This window comes from Centropristis striata, chromosome 15 (assembly GCF_030273125.1).
Source record: "Centropristis striata isolate RG_2023a ecotype Rhode Island chromosome 15, C.striata_1.0, whole genome shotgun sequence".
In the NCBI taxonomy this organism is placed as follows: Eukaryota; Metazoa; Chordata; class Actinopteri; order Perciformes; family Serranidae; genus Centropristis; species Centropristis striata.
Window position 1 is genome coordinate 7,798,253 of NC_081531.1, and position 18,426 is coordinate 7,816,678.

Genomic DNA, 18,426 nt, shown 5'->3' on the forward strand with positions numbered 1-18,426 from the left:
GATTTATACAGTTTTTGAACTATTAAATAATCTTTTTTACCCAGAGATGGGACACACACACACACACACACACACACTCACCTGCAGCGGAGAAGAGCGTGGCGGGCCGTGCCAAGTCGCTGGGATGATGGATGGCGCCGAAGAGGCTGGGGCCCGGAGGTCGACTCAGGAACTCAGGCTTGAGGCCAAAGTCTAGCTTGTGAGGGTCGACCTGCATCTGCTGCTGGAAGACGACAGATCAACAGAGAGAGACACATGTAAAACCCCTTTACACGCTCTAGGTTGAGAACAGTCATTTCTTTTTAAAAGTAAACTACTGTAAGGCCTCGTTTACTGTTTACACCAGGACGCTTGCGGGTAAAAGCGACAAAATATTTTATCGGAAGTGCCTTTCATTTAGACGGTGACGGCGTTTTTGAAGGCCTAAAAACGCAAAAATCTGAAACCACCCTCCAGAGTGGAAAAGTTGAATCCGCTCCACCGTAGCGTGTCCGTCTACACTGTCAAGACACAAAACTCTGCTGATGTTTATTTCCCTATACTGATGTGTCAGTATAGGGAAATAGACAAACGTGGGATTATTTCCATGCGTCGGATCTTCAAGCTGCTCTGGCAGCTCTAATAAACTAACAGGAGTCTTTCCACTAAATGTACAGGATATGTACAGATAGTATTAGTGAACAGAGAAGGATCTGGAATTACCTCTATCAAATTTAGGATGCACCAGTTTGTCGGAGGCGAGCCAGACGGCTGTGAACGAGACCTGGGAGATCTAGTGGATGGTGGAGAACTTTGTGGAAGGAGTAGCTGATGAAAATGTGTGGTGTGAAAACTTCCACATGCCCAAAGATGCTCTTATGGCTTTAAGTGATGCCGCCTGGCATGCATACCCAATCGAAATCCACACACTTTTGTGTCACCGTATGCAGCAGATTTCCTCCTGAAAACGCTCGTCTTAACGCGGAATAAAAAGTGAAGACGCGACGCCAATTTTGCGTCTTCTTTTCAGACCGTCATCATTTAAACTGGTAAAATGGTTGTCTTACTCAAGGACACAATATGAGGCGTTGCAGGAATCAAACCAGAGACCGTTTAGGGACGAGTCCCTCGGACTGCCAGACTACACTCTCAGCAAACAGGCTCCTTTTCTTAATGGGTCTATCATTACACGCTCAAGAGGTGATGACAGTTATGGCTACTGAAGCCATACATGCTTGTTACATTTTAATTATTTGAACAGTTTTTGTGTTAAGGGACTTGACCACAGAATTATCACTTAAGAAGAAGAAGAAGGGCTAATCATATTTCCAGAGAAACTAGAACTGTGCCCCAAATCCTTACTGCACACCAGTTCTAATCAGTCTGTTGGAGGTTCAACTTGGGAAATGTGACAAAATAAAGTTTACTCAAAACTCAGTGTGAACATTAAAAAAAGAGAAAGATTTCAGTACGATGTCAATGTGCACTATTCTCCCACAATGTGTTGCCCAATGGAGAAAACAAACCATATACAGTCATGGAGAAAATTATTAGACCACCCTTTTTCTTCAATTTCTTGTTCATTTTAATGCCTGGTTCAACTAAAGGTACATTTGTTTGGACAAATAAAATGATAATAGCTCATAAGAGTTTAATTTAAGAGCTGATATCTAGACATTTTCCATGGTTTTCTTGGTAATAACAAAAATCATTATCAAGAAAACCATGTTAAATGTCTAGATATCAGCTCTTAAATTAAACTCTTATGACCTATTTGTGTTGTTATCATTATATTTGTCCAAACAAATGTACCTGTAGTTGTACCAGGCATTAAAATGGACAAGAAATTGAAGAAAACAAGGGTGGTCTAATTATTTTTCCATGACTGTAGTTGTCTATTTGTTAAGTTTAACTGGCAGTATCATCCTACTGTGTATAAAACAATACTAATGAGATTTATATAGAATGTGGACACTTTAATTTATGTTGACACAAGCAGAGAGAGAGGAGTCCTCACCTTTACTTTCTGTTGGTGGTGATATATCTGCCAGGCAATATGGACGTGCATGGCACACCACTTCCCTGGTTTCTGTAGGTACAAGATAAATAGCAGATAAGATAAATAACAGCGTCACAACTTTACTCATTAACACGCAGGACATCCACTGCTAATCATTTACATGTTAAATTGTTAATTGATTAAATTATGTAACATTTTTACATCTGGAATTAAAAGAGAAATACATACAATTCTGATAACATATTCACATTTGCACTTAATAGTATTTAAAAGGCACAGGTCAGTGAGCTGGGACTCAGCTGCCTGTTCATCTGATTTGGTTAATGATCTGTTAACGAGGGTCGGCTATCGGTAAAGAAAAAAAAAATCTAAATAAGCAGCCCTAGTTAAATGACATGAACAAATCATATTCTTAGCATTTATCTACAGTCATTTATAAAAGACAAAGTTACCAAAATATGGCAGATTAGGCATTTTTAGTCACATACAGGTGCATCTCAATACATTAGAATATCATAGAAAAGTCCATTTCCAGTAGTTCAAGTCAAACAGCTCCAACCAAGTATTGAGTCATATAGATGGACATACTTTTCAGAGGCCAAAATTTTCATATCAAACATACTTTTTAGAATTGGTCTTGAGATAAAAGTCATAATTATGAGATAAAAAAGTTGAAATTATGAGATAAAAAGTCATAAATATGAGATTAAAAGTCAAAATTATGAGATAAAAAGTTGAAATTATGAGATAAAAAGTTGAAAATATGAGATAAAAAAGTCATAAATATGAGATAAAAAGTTGAAATTAAGAGACAAAAGGTCATCGTTTTTTAGTTAAAAAAGTCACAAGATAAAAAGTCATAATTATTTTTTAGAGGCCAACATTACCATATTAAACATTCTTTTTAAATTTGGTCTTTTGTGATATTAATTTTTTTCGAGACACCAAATTTTAGGTCTTCATTAAATGTAAGCCATAATCATTACAGTTAGAAATAATTCAATAAACATAAAAGACATGAAATGTTTCATTCTGTGTGTAATCTATATAATGTGTTATTTCCACTTTTTGAATTGAATTACTGACATAACTAAACTTTTCTATCATATTCTAATGTATTGAGATGCACCTGTATTACTTAAAGATAGAGTTTATGAAGGTGATAGGTCATGTGACCAGGAAAAGGAAGTAGTGTAGCTGTGATGTAAATGAATGTCTGTGTTTAAACAAAGTCAGTAGCTCAGTAGTGTTGTGGTATTAACTAGTCCACTCTGCCTCCAAGTGCAGCACTCATTTAATTAAACACTATCTGTACTCCATTAGCAAAACCCCTTTAAGGCATCATCTATTATTGTGTGTGTGTGAGGATGCAGGAGACTGAGACACTGCAGGGAGTGAGCACTCACCCTGAGAACGGGCCGAAATGGATCCGTTAGCTACAGGAGGGAGAGGGAATAAAAGAGGCTGAGTAATTTTGTTTTCAATCAAATCACTTGTAATTAGTCTCTGTGTGTAGCATTCACTATGAGGCAAATTAAAATGTTAAAATGTCCCTTAAAAATGAAGCATTTCTGGAGTAATTAACACACAGGTTCTTCCTGTGTGACCCCGTGAATACAGATGAATGTGGCAGCTGAGAGGAAGGCACTCTGTTGTAGGGTTGTCAAAAGTATCGATACTCAAAAAAGTATCGATACTAAAACGTTGTATCCGGATACGATACTCATTTTCAAAAGTATCGAGTATCTGAAGCTTGTTATCATAGTTGCAGTTTCTTTTTGCACAACTGTTTTTTATTATAAATATTTAACCTGTGGTTCTGTTAATTTTTACATATTGCATTTGACTTGTTAATAAAAATATTTCTGTTAAATTTTGGGGTCTTTGTGGTATCGAAAATGGTATCGAATATTTTCCTGAGTATCGGTATCGAGTTGAAAATTTTAGTATCGTGACAACCCTAGTCTGTTGTCTGTTATAAACTCACTCAATGTGAATGTTTTTACAACAAGAACCTCCGTGTGATGACTCAAAGACTTATGCAACAAGGAATCTAAAGGTTAGCTCTCCACTGTGAGTGTTATCTGTAAGTGTGTGTGTGTGTGTGTGTTCTTACCCTGGGGTCCTTCTGTAAGAACGTGTGTGGGACGCCTCCAGGTCTCGTGGACACATCGAGTGGATTAGAGGTCTAGAGAGCAGCAGACACAGATCGAACAAACAAGAATCTCTGTAAATAACTCCTCTTTTCACTTTGTCTATCTGCGTGCGTAACAACGTGGGTGTGTGCTGGCGTCGCTGTGTGTTTTACCTTCGGCTGAAAGGCTCCCTGCAGCGAGCCGAAGGGCCCGGTCGGGGGGATGACGGGGGGAAGGCCGGACATGGCCGGTGGGTAGGAGTGGAAGAGCTGAGGGAGAAAAGAGGAAGAGGAGGTGTGAGGAAATGCAGGACAACAGCTTGATAATAATTATTATTATTATTATTTGTAAAGCACTTTTCATAAAGAAATCTCAAAGTGCTACAGAAACCAGAAACAAAATAAACAAAAGACTAAGAGAAAAATCAGACACATTAAAATCAGCAGCGGATTAAAAAAAAAAAAACAGGTAAAAATGCCTGTCTGAACAAAAAAGGGTAACACTTTACAATAACCAACTAAGTGATGTTTATAGATGGTTTATACACCAATTATTACCCATTTACAAAGTGCTATACATATTTAAACTTTAAATGTTTTCAACCAATTTGTTAAAGGTATATGAATCATTTCAACCTCATTAACATAACTAATATGGTGTTAAAATGTTAAAATGAGTGCAACTAAAACTATTAATTAACTATTAATTATAATTTATTGGTTTGTTAAAGGTAAAGTAACTATAAAATTACATTAACATACCATCTATTTGCCATTTAGAAATCATTTAGTTAGTTAAACATTAATAAAATTATGTATTTACCATTCTAAATGGCCTATATACAGTTTATAAATTATGATTAAACATTAATAAACTATCTGTTTACCATTTATAAATGATGGTTATTGTAAAGTGTTACCCAAAAAAGTTTTAAGCCCTTTTTTTTTTTAGATAAGGCGGTGGAGATGGAACAAACAGGTTACAGTGTCAGATGGACCTCAACATTTAATCTTTTCCCTTTTTCCTAGACTGCTTGGTTAGAAATGTTACAAATGATTGCTGACATGTTTCACAAACTACAAGTTATTAAAAATTCCCCCGCTCATTCCCAGTGGATTTAAATAAGGGAAAACACGCCTTTGATGTGAAAACTAGAATGTTGTACAAGCAAAACACACATAAACCCCAAAAAAAGTGCTCAAGGCTTCCATGAATCTCTCCTGTGGTGAAACAGATATGTTATCGACCACTCACTATCATCGTTCATGTCAATCATATTATTAGCCTTAGTGGAAGTAGAGCATTTTTTTCGTGTTTCTGAACGTGCATGCTTGCACTGCTTTAATCATGTATGGTGCAACAGAATAATTTAAACTTGGGTTGAGTTATTAGGAGCGCTTGAGGAAATGCTGTGAGGTTTTAAATGCAACTTGTGTTTTCTTGTGCACCGTGTTTTAAGACGTCAGTATGTTTTATAGAGAGGAAATGGCTTCGGGGTATTTGCTGCTACCATAATACCAGCGAGGAAATACTAAGAATTAGAAATGAAGCACTTAAAAACAAACTAGCAACATTCTGCAACATCTATTTGGCCCAGGGTCGGTCTCCATACAAATACACTATTTTTCTCATATTAAAATCTTCTTCGCAGCTCACTTTGAAGTAAGCACACTTGTTCAGGCACACACAGCAGGTGTCTGGATGCTTCAGCAAACATGGTACGAGAGTGGGGTCCAATATGTTCAAAATCCCCTTTAGTGAGTATTAATCATGAGCAAGCCACTGCTGTTAGCAGACAAATACAAATGAAGAGAAGTAAGCAAGACAAAGATATAGTTATCCTCTGGCAATAACGCCTCTGGAATGTAGCTACTGTCTCTTTCTGTATTTATTTCTATGCACGATGATTTTACTGTTGCATGCATGCACAATAAATCTTGTGCTCCAAGCTCTAAGAAGCCAGCACTGTTTCATTAATCACAACATGTACAGGAGCTGAAGGGTGAAATGGTTCAGCTAGGATGCTTATAGTGTCCATTAAGAAGCGGATGAGCGATTGCATGGAAATCATACACCCAACACACACACATACATACACACAGAGCTAAAACACCAACTGGCATGGGCTGGAATGGCATAATGGGCAAGCAACACTGCTCTGCAGGCAGATAGTACGCAGTAGGGAAACTCACACTGTGTCTGTAGAAGGGGTCAACTTTTGTTGGGTATTTTTCAAACTGTAGGAGAAATGAAACAAAGCTAAGTACAAAGACGTTGAAAACATGATATGCTACACATGTATGCTGTAACAGAGTTGATATCGGCCTCTTGCAGGGTCATTTCAGGCCACAAAATGCATCAAAAAATGTATTTTTAGGACTAAAAACATGCTTACAGATTGACTGTGTGATTCAAGATCTAAAATGTCAACCGAGATTCAAAGTTCAACCACTTCCCAAACCAGACTGTTTTCATCCTCCTCCTTTTTCGGAATCATCTGAAGACCTTTTAAACTAGCGTGGGTTCTGTGTCTCATTTGGTCTGCTTTTAGTGGTGCAGCGCAGGCTCAGGGCGAACATTTCCCCAGTCAAGACTAAACACTGCAGCCATAAAGAGCCTTTTTATGGCCTCATTAGCTGTCAGAGGCCTCGCCTTGCTGCCTTTGAGGTATCATCAGAGCCAAGCGAACCCTCTGTGGGCCAGGCAGTTATGAATGTGAGTGTGCGTGTGTGTGTTTGTGTGAGTTTTAGGTCCAGCCACCCGTTGCCTGTGGTCTCCCCCAACAAACAGCAAGGCTCTTAACGCAAGGCATTTGCCTGTAATGAAAACCCCCAAACGGGACCAAATGATGTCATTAAATTCAGAATGAATTAAGTGTATTATGTTCTGAAAGCTGGCTCTGAAGTTAACATGCTTTGGGGCAAGTTATTGCCAATTTAGAAAATAACGGCGACTCAAGTCTGGAGTCTTGAAGTATGCCAGAGAAAACAGTAGAAAGGCTTTCTGAGAGAATAAAGGCATTATTGTAGCGTGGACAGACACACATGGTCATCATTGAGAGGCCGCCACAGAAACCCACAGGCAACAGTTCGCCGCTCACACATGTCCAACTGTGTAAAATCCTCACAACCACAAGGTGAAAACGCTTTAAGAGCCATGGCCGCCCACTCTTCTACACATGTAAAAGTCATTATGAGAAGACATTTTGGCTGAGGCGATATTTTTTCAACATTTTTTTCGACCCTCTCCACCCTCCCCAACCCAATACAGGTGTGTTCTACTTATCCTCACATTTCTGGCAGGGGTACGCACCATGGGCGGTGCTGGGGTGGGCATGATGGCGTGGGGGAAGGGCGTGAAGGTGTGCTGGTGGGTGTGCTGGTGGGTGTGTTGGTGCTGATGCTGGTGCTGGTGCTGATGCTGGTGCTGGTGGAACTCTGTGCGCAGGTAGGGCGGAGGGCCCAGCGAGGCGCCACGGTCGGCGTTCTGGGAGGCCAGGAAACGGGTGTTGAGCTCCTGGCGCAGAAGGTCTTGCTCTGGAGAAGAGAAGAAGAAGGGAGGATTATGATTTGTTGATGTCATGTGAGGTTTTATTCCCAGGCACTGCAATATGGTAAGACTTTTGTAGCGGTCGCTTTTTTTTCTAAAATTATATTGTATCCAGGCTGTACTGCCCTACAAAGTCTAACTGCAGTAATACACAAAGGGTGAAACTGAGAAAAACTGCTTTAAAGTTTTTTAGCGTTTTTTTTTTTTAACTGGCCAGCCAAATGGGTTATAGGTAGGTAAGTGATATGACACCTATTTCTACATGTACTGATGATGTCATTTTTATGCTAAAAAATCATGACAATTTATTTGACCTTTGACCCCAAAAATGTAGTTAGTGCACTCTGGTTTTGCTGTAAAAGGTTCTAAAAGTAATGTTGTTGTCTTCTTTCAGCTTTTATATTTTGTTTTCAAAGCATAAACATTTTTTAATTGATTGTCTTCAAAAGTGTTTAACAACTCTATTACTATATTTGTGTAATTTAGACTTAATATTATAAAGTAATGTTATATTTTGCATCGCTGTAAACGGTTTTTAAAGTAATGCAGAAACAGAGTGCAGTAACTACAATGTTGTCGTCTTCTTTCAGCTTTTATATTTTGTTTTCAGTGAATAAACATTTTCAAGTTGATTTTGTAGTATATTTTTTGATTTTGTAGATTTTGTATAAGTGTATTTAAAACTCGATTTAAAGATTAGTGTATTTTAGACTTAATAGTATAAAGTAATGTTGTATTTTAGTCTTCATTTATTTTTGGATAATGTAGTTACTGCAGCTGTATATGATTATTTCTCTGAAACAAAGCAACATTGAAACCTAAAACTTTGCCACAAGATAAAACAAACATCAAGGAGTTCAAGGATTTTTAGTTATAACTCAATTTTGACCAAAAATGTAGTTACTGCAGTAAGGCTTGTAGGGCAGCATAGTTAAAGTTAAATACTGAAAGAAAAAAAACCCATAATTACACTTTTTATTCATGTGTCTCTAATTAAGACATATTCCAGTTAATTTAACTCTACTGAGATTAAAGTATTCCTCATTCTGTTGGAAGCTCCTGCAGGACCCTGGACTCCAATGGGAGAGCTACATTTGTCATCCAAAAGGGAGCTGTGTCAAAGTTACAAAAAAAAAGAAACAACCAGGAAATAACTGTGATTATCAGCATGTCATTTGAAATTTCAGTGAGGCTTGACATGATTAGACCTGTCTTACTGCTGGAGCTGTCAAACGCTGTGATTTGATACACTACAGCCCCTCTGAGAAAACAACATCTGTTGTTCTAATAACCTCTGCACAGCCTGTTGAGAAAGAATGGATTTCAAGTAATCTCTGGCTTTTCTTCTAAATTCAACAAAACGTGCCTTAAAGGATTATATCTCGTCCAGAGTAACCTTATCCTTCCTATTCCTCAGTGACTCACCACAATATTTTCTGCATTCGTTTCAGCCTTTATTGGGCTGGGACGCGGGGTGGAATTTTCTCTTCATAAAAATTTCATTAGTATCTTTTGAACAAATTCCAGTTCGCTCTGTTCCGTATTGACCAAAATTGATTTCTCGCACATGAACACTATTCAAGGTGAAAATGGAAGTTGTGGGAACGCTGCTAAAGGTGAGCCCCCCCCCTCCTCTGCCCACACTGACCCTGACATTTAGCTCGACGCCACTGTGTGGAAATGCGCACGCGGTCTGGAGTCGCTTTTGCAATGTGGTCTGACTTGCTGGTGGATATTACTGGTGTGCAGAAAGTCGATCAATCACAGCATGACAGAAGAAGTGTGAACTTGGACTGTCCACACGACTATAAACACACAAAACCCTGGGCATGGAGAACATGTGGATTATCTTGGACACAGTAGCTTGTTTCTTTAAATAATTACCACGGTAACACTGTCTGTCTCTGGGTCTCAAATAACATCAAATCAAATGCTGCTGAAATTATTCCTCGTCTACTTCTCATGTGTCTCGGCTGTCAGGCAAACATATTGCGACGCTAAAATAAGAGTCTGCTTTTTGTTTTTTTTTGTCAGCTTAACGTGCAATCCTCTGCCACATCACCGGGGGGCGACGTGGAGATGTTTGCAAGCAGCTGGTGATGTTTACCTGAGTAGGCACTCCCAGCAGCAGGATGTCCGGGTACTGGCAGGGCGCTAGACGTAAGTGGCGGTGGTGGAGGCAAGGCCGCTGGAGGAGCGAACATATTGGGGTGATGTGGGTGCGGCGAGGACTGCAAGGCAGGGGGGAAGCTGTGGGGGGTGCTCTGGTTCGCTGCCAGGGGCAGCGGGAAGGTGGAGGCTGCTGCTGCTGCTGCAGGAGGAGGCGGGTGGTGGGGGAGGTGCAAAGAGGGAGCAGGGGGCCCGTGGGGCTTGGTGCCTGGGGTGCTGCTCCTGCTGCTGCTGCAAAGAGAGAGAGAGAGAAAAAAAGATGGAAAAAGGAGCCAGAGTAAGCCAGGCGTGATCAGTCAAAATTAACACTTGTTCCTCCACATCCCCTCATCTCCATCTGCTCCGACGTTCAATTCCCAGCACAGTGTTTTCACACCTCAACTGTCCTCCATTTACAAACGCCTCCCTGCCTCTCCCTTGTGCTTCACAGAATCCAGGGCAAACATGATCCGCGAAAAACACCACATTCACAACACCCTCGGATGCAAATAAACCACCGCTGGCAAGCATAACAGAACGTGCATCTGTCTTTGAACAGCTTCTGTTAAGGCACTTCCTCCAGAGCCAGGTAGTGAACATGTGCATCGGAAATGGGATGAGAGGGAGAGAGGGTGTGTGTGCATGTGTAAGCAAACAGTCTTTTGTAGTGTGTGTGGGTTTTCCCCGGGGGCAGTCACAGAGCTTGCGTCTCCACAGCTCCGCGCACTAAGCCTAAAAGCTCATTTGCAGCGCCCGCTCTTCGCTGTGGGCCCCGGTCGTGATTATTCACAGTGGGTGCCAGGCCCTGTTGGCGCACTGGCAGACTGGCAGTGCTGGCACAGGGAGCGGGAGGCAAAGCCAAGTCCTGAGAGCCTGCGAGGCAGAGCTGTTGTTGGGACTGAGTGGATTCTGAAGGAGCAATCCTGGAGTCTTAAATTAATGGAGAGAGCCTTTAAGGCCTCAGTGGCTCTCAACAGAGATAGGACACAACAGACTGCCTCCATTGTGTTATTTTTAATAATATGAAAAATGACTGTGATGGTGTATTTCAACATACAAATTGGAATTCCACTGAGGATTCATTAAAACTTCAGAAAATTGACAGCCCTCTGAGATATTTAATATTTTTCTTGGAAGGATATCGCAACTTTGAGCTCATTTTCCCTCGCAGGTTGTACAAAACTATTGCACATACAGCCAGTATAACTGGTGGGGGCTGGAGTCTATACAGAGAACCAGTGATGATGTGTGTGGCTAATAAATCACAGGCACTCAGGGTGCAGTTTGGCCCTTTTGTTCTGTTGTTAATAATCAGTGCTACTGTTTGGCTCGGGGAACTTCAAGCTCTCCCTGATAGCAATTTACATACTGATCGGGCATCATGCGTACTTCCAGCTCAAGAGATATTCTAGTATTTTCAAGTGTGTGTGAATATGGAGGTTTTGTCTGTGCGGCACTGCTCACAATTTTCCGCATCAGAGCACATGAGGACATGAGAGACGTGAATGCTTTACAGAACAAAGTGACGTGTGGATGTCTGCTGTTAGGCTCACCTGTGGCCGTTGAGGTTGAGGCCGTTGTAGGCAGAAACGGGGCGGGGGTGGCAGCGTGATGGGGGCCGGTGGGGCCCTGCCTGACTGGGGTGCTGCTGGTGAGGGTGGTGCGTGGGGAGGGCAGGCGATGGCGGGTGTGGGTGAAGGCTGGGGGTCGGCGGGGGCCGAGGGTGGGACAGCAGCTCAGGCTGGTGCTGGGGCCGGGGAGGGGGGGGGCGGCGAGGGCTCTTGGCCCTGGGCGAGAGGCAGGGCTGCGGGCGTCTGAGGCCTGGCGAGAGCCTCCGAGTGCTGGGGCAGGTGTGCGGAGGCCGGAGCCTGGGAAGGGCCGTTGGTCTGGGTCCGATGAGGGGACAGGGGCTGGGGGACGCTCGTCTGGGGCTGCGACTGCGGCTGGGGCAGGGGGGGGGGCCTGGGGGGGCAGAGGCTGATTGGGGGTACTGGGTGCAGGGGGTTGGGGGTCCCTGCAGGTCTCCTGGCTCCTCTCCTGACTGCGCTCTAGGCCTGACACCTTGTGGAGGCCTGGGCCATGAGGCTCCTGGCTGCCATTGGTGGAGAGCACATGGATGCCGAAATCTGGAACTGTGTAAAACAGAGAGAGGGAAAGTATTTTTAGTTTCTAAGCCGGTGGTCCACTGGAACAGAAATGTTAAAAACAGAAAAATAGCAAAACACATAAAAACACGTTGGTGAATGTGAGGAACCTGCAATTAGAAGCTAGACGAGACACCCAACAAGACCATGAACACACAGCAGGCAGAGATGCTCGGCTCTGTGTCTACATCATGATAAAAACTGTGTGTGTGTGTGTGTGTGTGTGTGTGAGTGAGCTACAGGCCTTTGTAGGTCTTTGTTTGTTTTCTATCTAACTGGCATCTCCGCTGCCATGCTAAGTGTGTGTGCTTTGAGCAGATGAACACTCTTCCTCCTCATACTGACACACCCTGCTGGGGTTTGCAGCTGCGCCAGCACAAGCACCAATTCCTGAGCCCTTTCACGCAGCCTTTAACACTGTCCCTGGGGACAAACTACACGGCTGAAATGTGTTTTTCTTGTTCAGACTAAATCAGTTTGTATCGTACACAAAACAACATCACCTTCATTTCAAGGTTGTTTTTTATTTTTTGCCGGGATGACAGAACTTCTATTTGCTGGACAAATCAAATGTATTCTAGTCAGAGGGAGCCTGGGCTCACCTGGTTCATTGTTTGCCCCACATACTAAGGCTGAGTCCTCACCGCAGTGGCCCCGGTTTGATTTCAACCTGCGGCTCTTTGCTGCATATTCTCCCCTCTTCCTATCAAATCTTCTTATTTATACTATCAAATAAGAGTGATTTTAGAGGTGACTTACTGCCCTTTTATTATTAATATGCAACAGTTAATAGTTATAATTAATCTATGGTAACACTAGTTATTGTTCTTACCACATGCAAACAGACCTGAGAGTGATGCCTGTTTGCAGGGTCCCTACCGCTTTTTAATAGTAAAATTCAAGCACTTTCAAGGCACCTAAAAGAAATTTACTTTTTAGAATTTTTTTAGTCTGCAGAATTCATTTATTCTCCCAGCAGACAATGTATATTGACACTTTTATTTTACCAGCTGTTTATATTAACTTTGATTTTATGCTTTAATCAGTATTATTTAATGCTTGCTCATTTCAAGGGATCAACAGACGATGTATCTAGCTATTATTTAACTTTGCTCGTCTGTTTCCAGATGCTGGGAGACAAATATGACAACAGTATCATTTCATCGCAAATATTAAAAGACTTTTGGTTTCCACGAGTGAATAATGAAACATCAGGTTATGTTGAAAATCAAACATTTTTAAGCAGTATATTCAAATCAAGGCAAAACCACAGTTAAAATATTAAACATTGACTTTCAACTCTTTGCACGAACCCCGTGTTAGCATATATTAAAGGACACTGCAGGAGAACAACACCGCATTCATTAATTCACGACTGCATGTAGCATGAAGGACGAGTGCACATTTAGCTTGCTGTCTGACAAGATGAGGATTCATTTTATGGACTTTCAGTAATTGCCAAAAACCAGCAATTACCTCCCATTAGAAGCCCTGCTGGGCTCCATTATGTACAAAGTGTGAATTAATCCGGAGAATGAATAATAACCGCTGTACAATGTTGAAGTCACACAGAACAATAGCTAATAAGCTCTGTCCAGGGTATTTCTCTGCAGGGACCTCCTCCTACAGAACAAAGTGCTCAGACATCAGCAGTCAGCTTGGCTGCTCCAGAGCCAAAGAGGCTCATGGGGGATGACAGTGCATACATAAACTGTAATTAACTCTCCCCAGGCCTCAGGGGGGTTTAGGGGCAGGCGTGAGGGCTCCTCCTCCTCCCTTAGGGAAGCCAGCTAAATCCTTTACCTGCCAAAGAGGTGTAGATGGGAGCCAGTTCTCCCGGGCTGAGACAGCAGCAGCAGCCTGTCACAGCGGGCTGCCATCTCCCTGACACACTACTCCCTCCAGACCAAGTCCACTGGGAGCAGCCTGAGCTAACAGGGCTCTAAGAAAACCTTTGGCCATTAGCATTAAAATGCAAAGCCAGGCATCGGCAACACCAGGTGCATGTGAGATGCTAGTTAAGGGTCAGGGGAGGTAATTCCTGGTGCAAAAACACAATCGATATCTACAATAACAGCTATTGACTCCTGCTCTGTGTGGGAGAGCTTACTGGGACATCTGCCCGCCTGTCAGGAGACAAAAGACACACTTTGCCAGCTTTTTGTAATCGTCTTTGGGCGAGCACAAATAAGAGAAAGGCCCCTTATAATTTCAAAGCTAACTAATCCTTACAGAGATCTCTTCTTTGGCAGTCTGCACACAAACCACGTCCCTGCTCAACACTCACGTGCATCAATGAACAAGAAAGCCCGGCAGCCCTTAAATCCGTCTCCCTCACCCATGTCAATCTCCTCCACTTCTGCTATTACTGGTCAAGAGAGACTGCTGCTGGCAAACAACTTCACCAGGCATATGTGTAAAGAAGAAAATCCCAATTCTCAAGTCTCCCGCTGCACCTCTCACTCCCCAAGGTCCACGGCTTGTTTTCAGAATGTGCTAACACGCTAAAAAGAGGGTGTCTATTCTGGTCATAATGAAGACTCCAGGGCCGGGCGGAGCGGCAAGAAGAGAAGAGGAGAACACGCCAGCTTCCCTCCCGCGAGGGTTCATTTGTCAGTCTTCTTCAACCCTGGAAACAAATAAGCGCAACTCCCGCTGGGGTTACTCAAAATGTGGAGCCCTGCTGCCTCTCAACGTTTCAGCGCGGCTTCTAACTAGTACTCGCTGCTCGCTGGAGCATTACTGTGGAGAACGAGGCCTGTGGGTGTGTGGGTTAGTCAGGGAGGCAAAAGCTAGAGGCTGGATTTAAGAGGTGAAGGGGGTACAGGAGGGCTTTGTGAGGGTCAGCTGGGTGTGTGTGCGCAGGAAAGCCATTCATTAAGGCTGGATGTCAGGGGACCCAGCGAGAGGCTTAGGGGGATAACTCATTATCCCAGGGTGAGCCATCTCCTACACACACACACACATACACACACCACTCCTGATTTATATCTCCCTACATGGTTAAAGCTACACTGCAGCATGTAATCATTAGATTGGCTACAACTCTGATCTGGCTGAACTGAATATAATGTGATAACATGAATATATATAACGCAGTCAGTATGGCGAATGTGGATGAAAAACCTCCGCCCCTTTAAAAATGTTATTAAAAACTGCCACAAGACATGAGATAACAGAGCAGCTGATTGGTATGCACTGCAGGCTCTTTCATGCTCTGCTTTTCATCTCACCTTTGTTGTTCCTGTCCTGCAGTGGACCACAGCTCATTAGTGCCATGCAGCTGTATTTATTGTTAGGATTTTTTAATGTGCTGCTAATATCATATTGAGCCTGCAGGGTTAATAGGCCTGTGTACTGGTTGGTTAATGGTCCTTCATCAGCGAGGTATCTGGTACATTGGTACAGGCACGGGCAAGACAAATGGCTGAACTCTTTAAGCCAATCACTGTACGGCGTTAAGATCCACAGAGGGAGCGACCGGAGGCCTGGCACAGTGAGATGCACAACATTAGGATGTTTAATTTGGTGTTAGGTCATTACTGCACAACATAAGGGGATTTATTTAACATACTATATTTCAATGTCATCCCTGGATACAGCCTGGCCTCATAAAAATGATTAACAAAGCAGTGCCAACGACATCATCTTTTAAAAGAGCGACTGGCAGGCCGACACCTGTCCTTTTGAAAAATACATTAGCGGCCAACTTGCGCCAAAACCACTTTGCTAATCTCTCTCTCCCCTCTCTCTCTCCCTCTCTCTCTCTCATGTAAGTGTGGGTGGATGTGACAGCCTACACCCGGGCCTGGAGACATCCTGACAAATTGATGGCTGTTGAGACCTCTGCGACATCCCAAGCCTCCGCCTCTTGCCGTCACCCCTTCCACCTCATCCTCCTCAAAATAGCGCAGCGATGGCATTCTAAACCCTGACACTCATTTATGGGATTTCATCCAGGCAGGGGTCGCATAGCTCCAATCACACAAAAACCAACAAGCTAACACATAGCAGGAGCCACGAGACTGACAGCTGAGCTGCGGCTGCTGTGTGTGCGTCAGAGGTGTGTGCAGCGAGCAGAGGTGAGACTCAGCCTGACGCTCCGCTGTCTGTCTGGGCAAACTACCACAATACAGCACTTATCACAGCCACATATGGTAAGCAGCGGGGTCAGAAGCAGCAGCCTTTTCACAGTTTCTCAGTTTACTCAACTTGCTAATGAGGAGCAGTGTAGAGGTGGGAGAACTTTCACATTCTTTACTGGCACAAATAAACAATTAAAAAGATATTCCTTTATGAAAACATTTACTGGAATCAGATTGTTATGGTAGCATGTAGGGTTGTCAAAAGTATCGATACTCAAAAAAGTATGGATACTGAAACGTTGTATCCGGATACAATACTCATTTTCAAAAGTATCGAATATCTGAAGCTTGTTATCATAGTTGCAGTTTCTTTTTGCACAACTGTTTTTTATTATACATATTTAACCTGTGGTTCTGCTAGTTTTTACATGTTGCATTTTTCTTGTTAATAAAAATATTTCTGTTAAATTTTGGGGTCTTTGTTTTTATCCTTGTGGTATCGAAAATGTAGTAGTATTGAGTTGAAAATTTTAGTATCATGAAAACCCTAGTAGCATGTAAGTATCACCTATAAAATGTACATTACATTCATTTTAATGTTTATATTATTGATACATAAACAGCATGTCTATGTTGTTATAAATCATATATAAAAGCTAGGTAGTTAAATGTACAACAATGCATCATATTTTTGGTATTTTATAAAGCCAGTGATGATTTTGATTGTGAAGTCTTTATTTAGTAACAACAGCTTCCAGATAATGTAGTGGAAAGAAAATAAGTCAAACGCTGACTTTGTAACAGGAACTGTGTTCGACCACTTTCATTATATACACAGTGTGAAGTGTAATGGAACTAATTACAATAACAACACATGACAGTTCTTGTTGATATTGGTTGTTTGCCAATTTCAGGTCATTGCCTACCAGTCGTATGAATACCAACACGTCAGTGGCAGTGACTGTATTCAACTGAAGACACAACAGCAGCAAAGATAGAAACAGATAATGCCCAGAACAATAGAGAGCTTCATTTACTGACATCTCTGTTCACAACAAGTAGACAGCCACGAAGAGGAGGCAGGTCAGTTATTATACTGGAGGCAGTGACAGCAGCTGTGCAACTGTTGAGAGCATGGAGGAAACAGGTGGCTGTGATAGTAGAGCTCACTGATCGGTGGTTCGATCTGTGTCAAAGTATCCTTAGGTAAGATACTGAACCCCAAAGTGCTCCAGATGCTATGGATATGTTCTGCTATGGGTATTTACTGATGGTGGCAGGTGGCACCATGTAGGGTAGCTGCTCGCCTTTTAACTGGAGTTCATAAGAGGGAGCACATAACTCCCATATTAGGGAATCCCACTATTCAAGCCCCATGAGGGTTTTTGGGCTTTCCTGGCATGTCTTTATTGTATATACAGTACAGGCCAAAAGTTTGGACACACCTTCTCATTCAATGCGTTTTTCTTTATTTTCATGACTATTTACATTGTAGATTCTCACTGAAGGCATCAAAACTATGAATGAACACATATGGAATTATGTACTTAACAAAAAAAGTGTGAAATAACTGGAAACATGTCTTGTATTTTAGATTCCTCAAAGTAGCCACCCTTTGCTTACTAGAATATAAGACATGTTTTCAGTTATTTCACACTTTTTTGTTAAGTACATAATTCCACATGTGTTCATTAATAGTTTTGATGAATTTACAATGTCAATAGTCATGAAAATAAAGGAAACGCATTGAATGAGAAGGTGTGTCCAAACTTTTGGCCTGTACTGTATATATATGGAAAAAGCTGTCTCATTCGAACAGAGATTCTACCAGACTAACTGAATTTCCTCTCGGGGATAAAGTAATTTTGATTTGATTTTTGATTTGAGTGTGTGTGAATGGGTGAATGATCATCTGTAGTTTTAAAGTGCTATACAAGTAGAGTCCACCTGCTCTGCATTATAGACTCAGGGGCACCAGGTGATGCAACAGCAGGTAACCTCAGGGTGCTGCCTGCAGGTGTGTCCTGTACCAGTGTCATGCTGCAACACTAGCTGCTACTACTATCATCCGGTCGCCGGGGAGACAGTCACATGGGAGGACTGGGGTTTGTTCTGGTAACCAGCAACAAGACTACTACTGTTTTGTAACAGACTATGTGTTGGGTGCGAGATTCAAAGAGGTCATAATACTTTTTTCCTTTTTCCTTTGGTTTATCCATCTTAGCCCCAATAAGGTTATTAACTCTTATAGTTCCGGGTGTTTTCAATTTTGGTTCGAGTGAAGCTAGCTTGAGTTAGTTTTGTAACCACACAATACAGTTTCAGTTAATTAGAGGTTTTTTTTTTTTTAAACTCTCGTTTTTATT

General features: G+C 42.1%; 1 protein-coding gene across 1 annotated transcript in view; it reads right to left on the reverse strand.

Annotated features, from left to right (window-relative positions):
• Positions 1–18,426, reverse strand: part of auts2a (activator of transcription and developmental regulator AUTS2 a) — a 402,217-nt gene that overhangs the window by 7,010 nt on the left and 376,781 nt on the right. The window contains 11 exon segments of the mRNA XM_059351017.1: positions 82–223; positions 1,997–2,068; positions 3,406–3,435; positions 4,116–4,187; positions 4,308–4,403; positions 6,327–6,371; positions 7,426–7,670; positions 9,791–10,083; positions 11,385–11,599; positions 11,601–11,783; positions 11,785–11,963. Coding sequence (XP_059207000.1) covers positions 82–223; positions 1,997–2,068; positions 3,406–3,435; positions 4,116–4,187; positions 4,308–4,403; positions 6,327–6,371; positions 7,426–7,670; positions 9,791–10,083; positions 11,385–11,599; positions 11,601–11,783; positions 11,785–11,963 — 1,572 coding nt within the window.